The sequence below is a fragment of the Pinus tabuliformis genome, chromosome J (assembly GCF_031772625.1).
Source record: "Pinus tabuliformis cultivar Carrire ecotype Pingquan chromosome J, CPIR1, whole genome shotgun sequence".
Lineage (NCBI taxonomy): Eukaryota > Viridiplantae > Streptophyta > Pinopsida > Pinales > Pinaceae > Pinus > Pinus tabuliformis.
The window spans coordinates 1,434,808,534-1,434,822,538 of NC_142295.1; the positions used below are offsets into that span (position 1 = coordinate 1,434,808,534).

At 39.0% G+C, this 14,005-nt stretch overlaps 1 protein-coding gene across 2 annotated transcripts in view; it reads right to left on the reverse strand.

Annotated features, from left to right (window-relative positions):
• The window catches only part of LOC149232755 (RNA-binding CRS1 / YhbY (CRM) domain protein), a 144,170-nt gene extending 130,663 nt beyond the window's left edge, over positions 1 to 13,507 (reverse strand). Inside the window, exons 1-2 of one of the 2 annotated variants that reach the window (XM_089379501.1) lie at positions 12,914 to 13,507; positions 12,314 to 12,569 (exon numbers count right to left, since the gene is read on the reverse strand). In XM_089379501.1, coding sequence (XP_089235627.1) covers positions 12,314 to 12,569; positions 12,914 to 13,017 — 360 coding nt within the window. In that variant the 5' untranslated portion in view covers positions 13,018 to 13,507. The remainder of the gene's footprint in view (positions 1 to 12,313; positions 12,570 to 12,913) is intronic. The other variant, XM_089379500.1, reaches the window with a different exon arrangement.
• Between the last annotated feature and the right edge of the window lie 498 nt (positions 13,508 to 14,005).

Sequence of the window (14,005 nt, forward strand, 5' to 3'; positions counted from 1 at the left end):
TAAAAAAGTTCAATGACTATTGTAGAGAAGTTGGCATTAAGAGGGAGACTACTACCGCATATACTCCTTAGCAAAATGGAGTTGTTAAATGAAAGAATCGTTCCATTATAGAAGCCACCTGTGCCATGCTTCATGATCAAAGCCTTCCGAAGTTCCTATGGGTAGAAGCTGCCAACACTGTTGTGTATGTTCAAAATAGATGCCCTCATCAAGCATTGGACTCCAAAACCCCCAAAGAAGTCATCACCAGTAAGAACCTGATGTTTTTCACTTTAGAATTTTTGGTACCCCATGTATTTTCATGTGCCGAAAGAAAAGAGAAGCAAATTGGATGCATCTGGGAAGAAAGGAACATTTGTGAGCTACAATGAAACTTCAAAGGCATATAGAATCTATGTGCTTGGTCAAAGAAAAGTGGAGATAAGTCATGATGTCACCTTCGATGAAAATGCCCTTGGGAAGATTAGGAACCTTCCTATTCCAAGGAAGGACAAAGAAGAAGATACAAGAAAGAAGGGAGAACTGCAAGATGAGTCGATGCCTGATGTTGAAGAACCGATGGATCCCATTGATCCACCTCCCCATGAGGGACACTCAGGAAGATGTCGAGAGACATATTGCACCAAGGGGGACATTTCGTGAAAGTAAGAAGTCAAATAGGTACCAAGGGTACTTAGCTGCCATGAGCACCATTGTTCAGACTGAGCCTTGCACATTCGAAGAAGTTGTGAAGCACCAAGTTTGGAAGGATGCTATGAATGAAAAGTATGAGTCGATATGAAAAATGATGTCTGGGATGTGGTCCCTAGACCCAAGGGCAAATCTGTTGTCACTTTGAAATGGCTCTACAAGATCAAGCATGGAGCTGATGGAAGTGTTGAAAAGGTCAAGGCCATGTTTGTTGCTCGAGACTTCTCTCAAAAGGAAGGTGTGGACTATGATGAGATATTTGCACCAGTTGCCCGATATACCACCATCCGTTCAATCATTGCCCTTGCTACCTCTCAAGGATGGAATTTACATCAAATGGATGTTAAGACAACCTTCTTGCATGGCTCACTTAAGGAGGAAGTCTATGATGAAAAACCCAAGGGGTTTGAAGTTCAAGATCGGGAGACACATGTATGCAAATTGAAGAAAGCCCTCTATGGGTTGAAGCAAGCTCCCGAGGCTTGGTATGAGAGGATCAACAGTCATCTGATGAAGCTGGGTTTTACAAGAAGTGAAGTTGATCCAACCTTTACTTTAAGGTTGAAAATAATAAACCTCTCATCTTGGTACTTTATGTGGACGATCTCTTTTTGATAGGTGCAGACCCTCTTATTTATCAATTCAAGAGGGAGTTGGCTTCTGAATTCGAGGTGAAGGACCTGAGATTGATGCACTACTTCCTAGGCCTGGAAGTCTGGCAAAAGCCAGGTGAGATTTTCCTTTCCCAAGGAAAATACATCGTGAAGCTACTTGAAAGATTTGGGATGATGGATTGTAAGTCCATGACTACTTCGATGGAACTTAACTTCAAGAAGTTATGCAGAAGTGTTGTTGGGCCCGAGTTGGGAAATCCTTCTGAGTATTGTCAACTCGTGGGGGCCCTGATGTTCTTGGTGAACTCCTGTCTGAACATATGTTTTTCAGTGAATACATTGAGTCAATTTATGGTCGAGCCTCATCACATACATTGGATTGCTACCAAGAATCTATTGAGATATCTAAGAGGCACAATCACCTATGGACTAAGATACACTGCTGGGAATTTGAGGCTCCATGGTTATTCTGATGCTGACTAGGCTGGCAGTGTGGTGGATCGTAAGAGCACATCTGGATGTTGCTTCTCACTAGGTTCTGCTTCAATATCCTGGATGAGCAAGAAGCAAAAATCGGTTGCTTTGAGCACTACCGAGGCCGAATATATCGCTACTAGTATGGCCTACTGTGAAGCTGTTTGGTTGAGGAAGCTCTTTAGTGAGTTGTATGGGCATGTGTTGGATACCACTGTGATCTACTGCAACAACAAAAGTGGGATTCGTCTTTCTGAGAATCCCGTGTTTCATGACCACTCCAAGCATATTGATATCGGGTACCACTTTATCCAGGATAGGGTACAACGAGGAGCAATAAGGCTCCGTTACATTGGGACTGATGATCAGGTCACAGATATTCTTACGAAGCCCCTGGGGAAGGTCAAATTCTTAACCTTCGTGAACGACTTAAAGTCGTGGAGAGACCTCTTATGAGGGTCCCATTTGAGTTGGATATTGAGCTCTGGGAGCTCCGAGGGGCTTGGGGTTACTTCCTGGAGCTATAAGCGACCATAGGGTGAGTTGTTCACCTTCCCCTAGTGGTGCGCTGTGTACAGGGTGAGTGGTTCACCTTCCCCTGTGATACCCCAGGATGGTTGATATATGCATAAGATGAGTGGTTCACTTTCTCCCACCGATACATCCTACCCATGCAGTCCGAGACTCATGGGAAGTAGCTCCCATCTAGCCAATGAGTAGAGAAATGAGGATAGGGACCATAATACTACCAATGGACGCATCGTGTACTAGTGTACTCCCTATGCTAGGATGTTTGATATTGATCTGGGATCAATGGAGAATGACTTAAGGTCAGCGGAGAGTGGTATGATACACTCTCAATCATTTCTTCTTCATTATTTCTTCATGGTTCAACAGAGCAGACCAGGGATGTCAAAGATGGTACAGATTGTCAAATGATTTGGCAGGTGGATTTCTCCATAGTTGAGAGGGAGTGTTAAAATTGGCAACTAGGGCCAAACTCCACCTTGGACAACTCATATGATGGAGATGATATTTTTATTGGATTCCTCTTTCCGAGAGGTGCAGGATTGATTTAAAGATCATCTCATTTTGATAAGTAGAAATCAAATTATGAATTTATTTCTTCTATGGACAAATTGTCAAGGTCGGCCAGAAGTCTAATGTAGGCTCATGAAGCCTAATAGACACGTCTCTTCATCCTCAACGTTGTGTACATATAGAGGAGTCATTTTCCTCATTTGGTCACTCATCAATCACACATCCTTCTCTCCCTTCATCTGATTGGGTCATATGAATTCCAGGGCAGCCTGTTCCTCTCCACGTGCGAAGGTCTGACTAGGCTTTCTGATTTTTGCGTTGACAGAGATGCAGCCAGCTTTGACCAGTGTTGATCGGGCAGTGTTTGACTTCGTTTGACTACGATTTTTGTGGGAATATCTCTATTTGGGCAAGCCGCATATTTGGGCACAGAAACCGAGATTTCCTGGGTTGTTTGACCAGCGTTGACTGTAGCAAGTTTGACCGCAAAGTCGATTATTCATTGACCAACTTGGACCGAGAATTTCTAGACTATTTTGGGTTGATTTGGATTGTCCCTGAAGGCCGAGTTGACTGGGTTTGACCGAGCTTATTTGGAGGAAGATTTTTGTTGGTTTGACCAGCATTGAAGTTCTAGTTAGGGCATCCTGTTGACTTCTGTTTGACTACACTGTTTTTACAGTGATTGGGCAAGTAAATTTTGTATGATGTACTCTCTCTCTGCTGAACTTTTGAAGAATAATAAGAAGGTTTGATAAAAAGGTTTTCCCCACATTAGGGTTTTTCCCTGACCTCCGCCAAATATTGCGTCCTCTTGTCTTGACTTGTCTTATGCTTATTGTTTATGTTCTATCTTCATTTACTATCAATGTTAATGTGATTGCTCAAAGTTACAGGGGCGCTCCCCCCCCCTTCGAACCCGCTCCCAATCCGCGCTCCCGATAAAAAAATTTCTGCTCCCTGCCAAAATCGGGAGCTATATCGGGAGCATCACTCCCGTCGCTCCCGGAGCGAAAATTACAGCTCGGGAGCGATCAGGGAGCAATCGCTCCCGAGCGTCAAATTTTCGCTCTGGGAGCGATTCGACCAACGATGGGAGCGATCCGGCGAAGAAAAAAAAAAATATATATATATATATATAATAATTATGTTCTAAAAACATAAGGGCAAAAAAATTTCATTATCACTTGAATGAGTTGAGTAAAAGCTGGAGAGCAAGAGCAAAGGAGCGAGGAGCAAGGGGCAAGCCTGCAAAGAGGTAAGTAACTTAGTAATTTAGTTAGTTTAATTTAGTTAGGTAGTAATTTAGTTAGTTTAATTTAGTTTATTTAGTTTATTAACTTTATTTAGTAAAAAAATTATGAATCTAAATTAAATTAATTAATCTAAATAAATTAAATTAATTTGCAGATTCAAAAGCCTACAAATATCAAACATCATGGACCTGGCTATATTTCTTGGCATTTTCCTCTTCTTGGTCCCTTTTATGGTTATTATGGTGCTGGAGAGTAGGAAACGGAGGGGCCAAAATGAAGAGGGGATGAAGAAGCTGGAGAAAGTGGATTTGATGAAAACCCCGGTGAGGAGGAGCTGGAGGAGGGTGAACATGGCTCTCAAAAAACTAAACAAGACCAAACCCCATTGTGGAAATATGTTAATAGGCCTGAAGCAGGGAGAGGGGGTGGAACCACTAAATTTCATTGCCCCCATTGCAACAATGATTACACAGGGTCATACATCCGTGCCAGAAAACACCTTTGCGGGAAAAGGCCATGGGATGGAGACAAACAAATAGGAATCAAAACTTGTCCAGCGATGTCAGCAACGGATAAAGCCAAATACATAAGGGAAGAGGAGGAAGCCCAATACAAATCAAAAAAATCAAGGGGTTTCTTTGAACCAAGCTCACAATCACAAGCACAAAGAACTCCTTCAGCATCCTCCCAAGGCAGTGGATATGGAGGCACAGGGTCATCAACTTTAAGGCGTAGAACCATATCAGATTTCCTTGATGAAGGGTGTAGGAATGATGTGGATTCAAAGGTTTACAGGTTTCTCTATGCATGTGGGATACCATTCAATGTTCTTCGCTCGCCTTATTGGCACAAAATGGTTTCTGCCATAAATGATGCCCCTAAAGGATACAAGAGCCCTGGGTATGACAAGGCAAGAACCATTGGACTTGATCATGAAAAGCAAAAATATCACATTCTTTGAATAGAATGACAAGTTCTTGGACTGACCATGGGGTGTCCATTGTATCTGATGGATGGACAAATGTAAAAGGCAAGCCATTGATAAGTGTTCTTGCTGTGTCTGTTAGTGGTGCCATCTTTCTAACTGCACATGATTACTCAGACAAGTTCAGGACCGCCATCAACATTGCAGAAGCATTACTTGAAACAATTGACCATATTGGGCCATACAATGTCATCCAAGTCATCACTGATAATGCTCCTAATTGTAAGGCAACGGGAGCAATTATTGAGGATAAATACCCCAACATATTTTGGTTTGGATGTTTGGTTCACACATTGAACCTTCTGATGCATGATGTTGTCAAGAACAAAAATGCACAATACAAATGGATTGGTGATTTGTACAAGAAAGGCAAACAAATGATAAAATTTATTACAAATGATGGCAATACCCATGGCCTTTTCCGCAGTCACTCGAGATTGGAGTTGTTGAAGATTGAGAAGACCAGATTTGCTAGCTATTACCTCACCTTCAGGTGCCTTTTGAAGGTAAGAGAGTCATTGGCTAGCATGGTATCAAGTCCACATTGGCAGGTATTAAAGGAAAGGCTACAAATGTAGCTGACAGGCGAGGTTTTGAACTGGTGGAGGAGGCCGCTCTTGATGGTCAGTTTTGGACAAGTGTGAGGCAAGTATTGGATTTCACCAAGCCCATTTATCACATGATTCGGTTTGCAAATACAGACAAACCAGTGATTGGCGAGGTGTATGAGCAGATGGATACCATGTTGGGGCAAATAAAAGATAATGTTCATAACAAAGATCCCGACTTGTACAAACTGATTCACGATTGTGTGTGTGAACGGTGGAATAGACTTAATCTTCCACTACATTGTTTGGTGTATATCCTTACGCCAAAATACTACTCTACATCTTGGTTGGGCCAACCTGCACCAGGGGGTGGGATTAGGACCAAACCCCATTTAGATATAGAGGTAACTAGTGGATATTTGCAAGCATTAGAAAAGTTGATACCTGACAGGGAGGAATGTGCAGCTGTGCGCCTTGAAATAGGCAAATACTTCAGTGGCACTGGTTTGTTTGGTACCTTCCATGCAATGGAAGACAGAGACAGATTTGATGCTCTCACATGGTGGGAAACATATGGCAGCCATGGACTTTTGCCAAAATTGGCAAAAAAAATTCTATCACAGGTTGTAAATACTTCTTCTGCAGAGAGGTGTTGGAGCACCTACAGCTTCATACATAATGTGAAAAGAAACAGACTCAATGAAAACCGAGCAGAAAGCTTGGTTTATGTGCACTACAACTTGAGGTTGTTGAGTCATTACTGTGATCGGGCTTATGAGGATCCCACATATAAAATTTGGGACAATCACCCAGAGGATGACAATTTGGAGGATGGTATAGTGCATCTTGAAGAACTGGAACAGGAACTTATAAGGGATGAAGATGAAGTAGCTGCAGCAGCCATGCCACCTCCACCTCCACCATCCAGTAGTAGTGCTCGAGGTCCGAGTCTTGTTCCTTCGCTGTCGCCACCTCCATCTACACCCTCACGTGGAGGGCATGTGCCTTCTAGTTCTGGTCTTCAGTCTGTGCGGGAGACTCCTAGAAGACCACCACGACCTGCTTATACTCCTGGAGACTCTCGTGGCAAGGGCCACATGTAGATTTACAGTTTACTTGTCTTTTCTAGATTCTATTAGTTTTCATAACTGTTGAGTCTTGAGTCCTTGACTCTTGACTCTTGACTCTTTCATATCATAATGATATTTTTTGTAAACAATATATGATTGTGACAATGAAAATTTGAAGTTTGAAGTTGGCAATTATAACTCATTGGTAATGATTGTGAATTATGAATATGATGCTTCGTGAAAGACTAAAGTTGTTTCATTTCATTTCATTTCATTATTCATGTTTCATTTTATAACATTTCATTTCATGTTAACAGTTAGAAGTTAGGACTTAGAAATATCTAAGATATTATTTCTTGTAATGGTTAAACTTAGCTTACAAGTACAACTTTGCTGATCAATGATGATAAATGTTATATATTGAATTTTCAATTTTGAAAGCTTGAAGTTGAAACTTTAAGATTGAATTTGATGAATCATGATTCACGAGACTCAACATGTTGCAGTTGTAATATGTATTTTACTAACTTGTGGACATGGTTGATGAAGATTATAACTTCTAGTTGATTGATGTGATATGGTTCAATGATCAATTTATGTTTTTTTATGTTTTTTATATCTAATTCATCATTCTACATGTTTTTGTTGACATATATGTATCAAAAATTAAAAAATATAAAAAATATATATATTTTTAAAAAATCGCTCCGGGATTCGCTCCCAAACCGGGAGCTTCTGAAAATGTCGCTCCCGCTCCCAAGTAACATTGTGATTGCTAATCTGGAAATTGATATTGGGCTAATAAGAAAAATTGAAGTAAATTGCTCTTAAGCATAGAGCATATCATTGCTATCTAAAATTAACAGAAAAGTGCCTTCTAGAGAAGAAGATCATCTCAATCATAGTAGAGATCTTTTACTTCTTCATCTTAAACTTCTTCGTCTCAAGCTCTTTCACTTCTTCAGTAATGTGGGCTTCTTCCCTATCCTTCTTGTCCTTACTACATTTACGACAATCTCTTCTATAGTTCCCAAGTTCATGACATCCATAGCATCTTACCTTATCCATGCTCTTCCTTTTCCTTTGAAGATCGAACTTTCCAAATTTTCCTTTTCTTCTTGCCATAGCAGCATATGCTTGATTCTACTCATTTGGTCCAACATCAACTTTTTCCTTCAGTCTGGTTTCTTCGATCTTACAGAGTGACCACAGATCTTGAAATGGAGTAGTTTCTTTCTTCCCATATAAACTTGAAGTGAAGTTACCCCATTCTTTCGATAGTACATTCAATACCACTGTGGTCATCTCTCTATCAAATATGACTTCTCCTAGTTCTTGTAGTTGATCTTGAATTTCTGATATCCTCATAAAGTATGAGGCTATTCCATCTTCCTTGGATATCTTCAATTTGTAGAGTTCTTGCCTTAATGAGATTACTTCTCCTGCAGTACTTACGGAAAACAACTCTACCAATTTGTCATATATAGCTTTTGCAGTCTCCAACTTAGATACATATGGGATTAGAGAGTCTTTTATAGATTCTATAAGAATCCCTGGGCTCTCACTTCTCCCTTCATGAATCTAGCATGTGCTTGAGTATCTTCCTTTGGAGGTTGGGTTATTGATCCCTTGATGTGATCCATGACCTCATTCTCAATAAGATTTAGGTTTGTCCTTTTCTTCCATGCAAGGAAATTTGCAGCCCCAACCAATTTATTACTTTCCTTGCAAAAAGACATTTTGTTATTATCAGATATAGTCATAGACTTACTTGAGAGATTGATGCTTGCTTCCTCCTTAATCTTTATGTCGATAGAGGATTTGCTTCTTGCGAGATTGATGACAGAGAGTTTGATTCATGATCCTCCTTGAATGATTTAGTCTTCCTTCTTTCTTGAAGATGGTTTCAAGACTCTTGTTGGTGTAGATTTCTTCGATCTAGGGTTTTGAAGATCTTGACCTTGGTAGCCCTTGAATCTGCTATGATCTTTTCTTCGATGCTTGATGTCTTCTTGAATGGATGGCTTGGTGTTCTTAAACTTGCTTTGATCCTTCCTTGAAGCTCGATTCTCGTGTGTCAACTTGCTTTGAATATCTTTTTCTGACTTCAGCACCTAAGCTCCAATACCATGTTGAGAAATCTAGGGCATGGATAGTTAAAAGATTTCTCTTCTTGATAATTGCGTGTGATATACTTTTACTTCTTAGCTTAGGATATTTTCTTTGTTATTTTATTATTGTGTTCTTTTCATCAAGACAATTACCAATATGCACAATAAAAGACAAGTGACACAATATGTAGACTTGTCAACTAGGGCCAAAAACTCTCACCTCTTGAGAGGAAAACCCGATCAAAATTCTTCTTCTAGATCTTCAATTGACGAGTACCAAGACCATGACACAAACCCTTGACTCTAGTATCCTCCCAAGAACCTTGTCACTAACCTTGATGCTCTGCCTCTTCTCTTTCTCGACTTTCCTCTTGATCTTGAACTGCCCTCCTCGGCTTCTTCGAGAGAAACTCGGTCTCTATCCTTCACACTGCTCCTTCTCGGCTTCCCTAGAGAATCTCAAGCTTTAGGCTTTCACTAGTCTCTTCTATAGAAGCTCGGTCTCTAGGTTTTCACTGGGCTCTTCTAGATCTCTATCTCGGTCACCCAGAAGAATCCTTCCTTTGTTGCCCCAGAAGAAACCTCTTCTTCGCTTGCCCAAAAGAAAACCTTTATTTGTTGCCCCAGAAGAATACCTCATTCGCTAATCCAGAAGAATCCTTCTTTGCTGCCCCAGAAGAATCTCTTTTCGCTATACCCAGAAGAGTCCTCCTTTGCTTGCCCCGGAAGAAAACTATCTTCGCACTGCCCAAAGAAACCCTCTTCTCTCTTCTTCACACTCCTTTTGAAGCCTCTTCCTTCGCACTTCTCTTGACCCCTTTTTCGCACTTCTCTTGACCCCTTTTTCGCACTTCTATTTCCCTTCTACTTCGCACTTCTACTTGTCGAGATCAAGTCGAGTTACTTGCTTCTAATGGAGGCCGAGTGTGGCTATATATATACACCTCATCATATGTCCTTTAGGCTGACATGATTGCTAGAGGTTAGGTCGACTTCTTCTAGCATGTTCTTCCATCGTTGTAGGCCGACTTGAAAAGGATGAGTGACAAGGTCTTGGAGGATAATTTACATAGACAAATTTGACTTTATACAAAGTGTAACATTACTTCATTACATGACAATGACTCTAACATTTTATGACTAGATGATAAATAATTCCTTAAGACTCTCAATGGGAATCTTGACTCAAAAATAAAATCTCTTGCTCATGAAACCCATGCTGCAAGCATTACAATGTTTTTATTTTTCTTCTTTACATCTCATTACATAAAATCATAATTACATGTCATTAGGAAGACCGAACCTAGTTACACTTTTCAACACAAGGCAACTCAAGTTGGTCTTATTAATAATTCTGGCACAAACACCTAGAAAAAAATTATCAAAACTTTGTTGCCAAACAAAAATTTATAACAACAAAAGCCATATTACATCACCTACATGACAAAGAATCCTGTGAATAATTCCCCAAATCAATGATTGGCATTCCATCAAGAGAGGAGAACCACTCTCTTATACAAGCCTAAATCTGGGATACAGGAAGGTCTGGTAGCCACCATACTTCAGAGCCATTGTTCAGAGTGCTCGGAAACAAGCTATTTGTCAACCAAATCATCATTACGAGGAAAAAAATCACTGCAACTCTAAGTCATGGTTCACTTGCTACTATTGTCGTTCCTGCATCTGCAAAACTGTGAAATGTTAAGGAATATTGGGCTGTTATTTAGCCAAGTCTCTGCTGCCACATTCAACTGTCATGGATATCAACCCATATTAAATTAAAGGTCAAGAGATTCACCAGAAAGCAGTTGTCATCGAACCAGGCATCAGTTAGCAGAAAAGTTGGTCAATCTCAAGCTCCAACATTAAGATAAGTTGTGAGCAATAAAATAGTTACAAGGGAAAACATATTGCCCATGTCAAAAAAGTGAATCAAACTAAGCCAATTATATATATTGCTCACAATTTTTCTTAATGTTGGAAAGTGTTGAGAGTAGCCTTCATTTTGGGCAATGATAGCTTTTTTCTTCTTGAAATGCATCACTCCAATATTTTTTTGCTTTAAATGGTTGCTATGTATTTTAGATGCTCAATTATTATTAAGGGAAATAACCTCATTAGTGTTACAATCTGAAAGTTCTATGCATAAATTTAAAATTCTTTGCAGAAACTTGAAAGTTCTATGCATAAAATTGAATGTACTTTGCTGAAAACTTAATGTACTTTGCAGAAAATTGAATGGAACTGAATGTACTTTGCAGAAAGCTGAATGTACTTTGCAGAAAACTGAATGGAACTGAATGTTATATGTTAGAGTGCACTTTAATGGTAGCTTTGTGGTGTTAGAGTGCACTTTAATGGTATTTATTTTCTTGAGCTGCCTTCTACAATTGGGTAAAAAATGTGAAATATTGCTGTTGTAAATTCATATTTCAGATTCAGCCCAAGGCTGAAAGTTTACAGGAAATAGAACCGTTACACTTCACGGTTGAGGTGAAATATTTGAATTTGCATAAATTGCCCGGTTCACAAAATTTTTATACTGAAGTAGGTTTTGAACATAAGCAGGCTTAGTCCATGTTTTGTCATGAGAGCAGCAATTGAAGGATTGAATCTATGGTCAAGGTTATGCATCCCATAATAGTAATTTACTTATAGACTTATTTTCCAAATGCAGAAGTGTACAAGGCAACAGTAACCTCTAATTGACAACATTAATGCATGCATTTAAAAATGTTTTCATCGACTCTATTTCAATGCATTGAAACTTCAACAAAGCGGTAGTGTACCTCTAAGCTCTGTTGGCAGTTTTAAGTGTGATGTTTAAACATTTCTAGAAAACACACAGAAAACTGTATGCTGCCAAAACATTGAACTCTCACCACTGTAATCTAGTTTACCCGACTGCACAAACTGACCTTTAAAACAAATAGGAACAATCAGGCATTAATTTTTGTAAGTTTGCCATTTGAAAATTGCAACCAGAACATAAAAGTTTCAAACACAGAAATGCAAGTTTTGAGAAGTAATGTTGTTTATGTTTATCTTTTTAATATCCTTTGATACCTAACTTGGTCTATAAGGTCTAATATAACAAACACCAAATTTATTTAGAATTTAATATATATAAAAAAAAAAAAAAAAAAACTAGTGGGTTTTATATAAGTTAGTTGTGTGATTGAAGAGAATACCCAATGATTGAACTTTGAAGAGGATACCCAAAGTTGAAGGAGAGTCAGAATACGAAAGAGAACCCCTCAATGGAGATATGCCAATAGTTTGCAATTTCAGACATCGCTATAGAAAGTAAGTCTACTGGCAAAGGGAGAAAAGATGAGAGAATACCCTTTGGGTTCTATGGAGTTGGTTTGTGTGATTGAACTTTTAAGAGGATACCCAAAGTTGAAGGAGAGTCAGAATACGGAAGAGAACCCCTCAATAGAGATATGCCAATAGTTTGCAATTACAGACATCGCTATAGAAAGTCTAAGTCTATAGCGATGAGAGAAAAGATGAGAGAATACCCTTCTAAGGCTGAAAATGAGTCGCTCCTCTTCTGTCATGAGCTTCTTCCTCAACTTCTTTGCCCTACGAATTTCTCTAAGAGTCCTCCCAGTCTCTTTCCTCATCCTCTTCTCTACTTTGCTCCTTATGCCTGACATGCTGCGAAACCCTCCATTTGAAAATATGGATGGAAAATTAACTCTGCCGCATTCAGACCCATATTTTGCTGTTACGTAACCCGGATTGCACTCTTGCCCATGTCCAAATAACTCGAATCTATTTTGCCCATCATTGCAGATGAAAAATGTGAGGCATCCAATATTTAAGAAAGAATGAGACGACTAATTCTGCAATATTTCAAATCTTCATTTCAACAAATTTTAGTTCATGTCATTAGAATTAGTTTGCATACAAATTCCGCCTATCAATGCATTTTTTTTCAGTCTTCAAGTGAAAATAAATAAATGCCCATTTCCATGGCATTTCGCAGAGCGCGTTTCAGTTCACATTGGGAACAACCATCGAAAATCTGTTATGGTTTATAGGTTTAAGGATTTTTCTGAAACTAATATAATGCCTGCAGGAAATGAATAAGAAAACAGAGAGGTGATCATTGTTACCTGTGTTGTGAAGAGGACGAGAAGGCTGAAGATATGGTGAAAAGCGATTGCTGCGCAGCTATGCAGATGACACGATGCCTCCTCCTTAAAGCTGCCAACGCCATCGCTGTTTCTCTACTTAGATTATCCCTCGGTCACACCATCTAAAATTCTTTGCCTCTTGACTGTGGACATACCGTTAATTGGCTCTCAATACAGATGAATGCAAAACCTCCTGTGTTAAGTCATTGACGATGTTCATGGGTATGGCCATGAAGTCTCAGTGGGATAGGCACCTCAGCTGATCAAATGCAAGTCGCGAACCCTGCTTAGCCAAAGTGGTCTCCCCATTTTCCCTGGTTAAGTAACTATTAACGTGGAACCTAATCCCATAATGTCTCTCAATTTCTGCTGCTAGAGTCGGTCATTGAGATGGAATTTGATCTGGTATGTGAAACCCAGTCCCACATTGTCTCTCAATTTCTCCTGGTGGAGTAAGTTTTATATAAATGCAAAACTTGATCGGAGATATACTCCAATAGTGAGAGTCCTATGAGTAAAGCCGTTGTAAGAGTTCTATGAGAAAGCTCGTAGAATATGTAACCGATGTTTTCGTTTCTGCAATGGAATATGGAGTTTTTTTAAATGAAAATGAAATTTGATCATTTACTTAGTAATATGAAATTTTTTTATTTAATTTTAAACACAATCGAAATAGAAGATTAATAATCATTTTTTATTTATTTTTAAAAAAATCATGCTTATTGAAATAAAAGATTAATAAGTTTTATTAAAAGGGAAAAAATTATACCTTGTTAATTTATTTATTTTTAATTTAAGTTATTAATGTGGTAATGTTTTGTTTCATAATACTGTAACTAATTATGTTATTATATTAATGGTAGGGTTGTATTTTAAAATTATTTTTTTAATAGGGGTGGCTGGAGGGGAGGGATTCTCTTAAATCTTGATGAAGCATATGAAGTAAATGGTTGGGTTGTATTTTAAAATTATTTTTTTAATAGGGGTGGTAGGAGGGGAGGGATTTTCTTAGGGATTTTCTTAAATCCTGATGGAGCACATGAAGTAAAGTATGTTTGGGGGCTAGGTCAA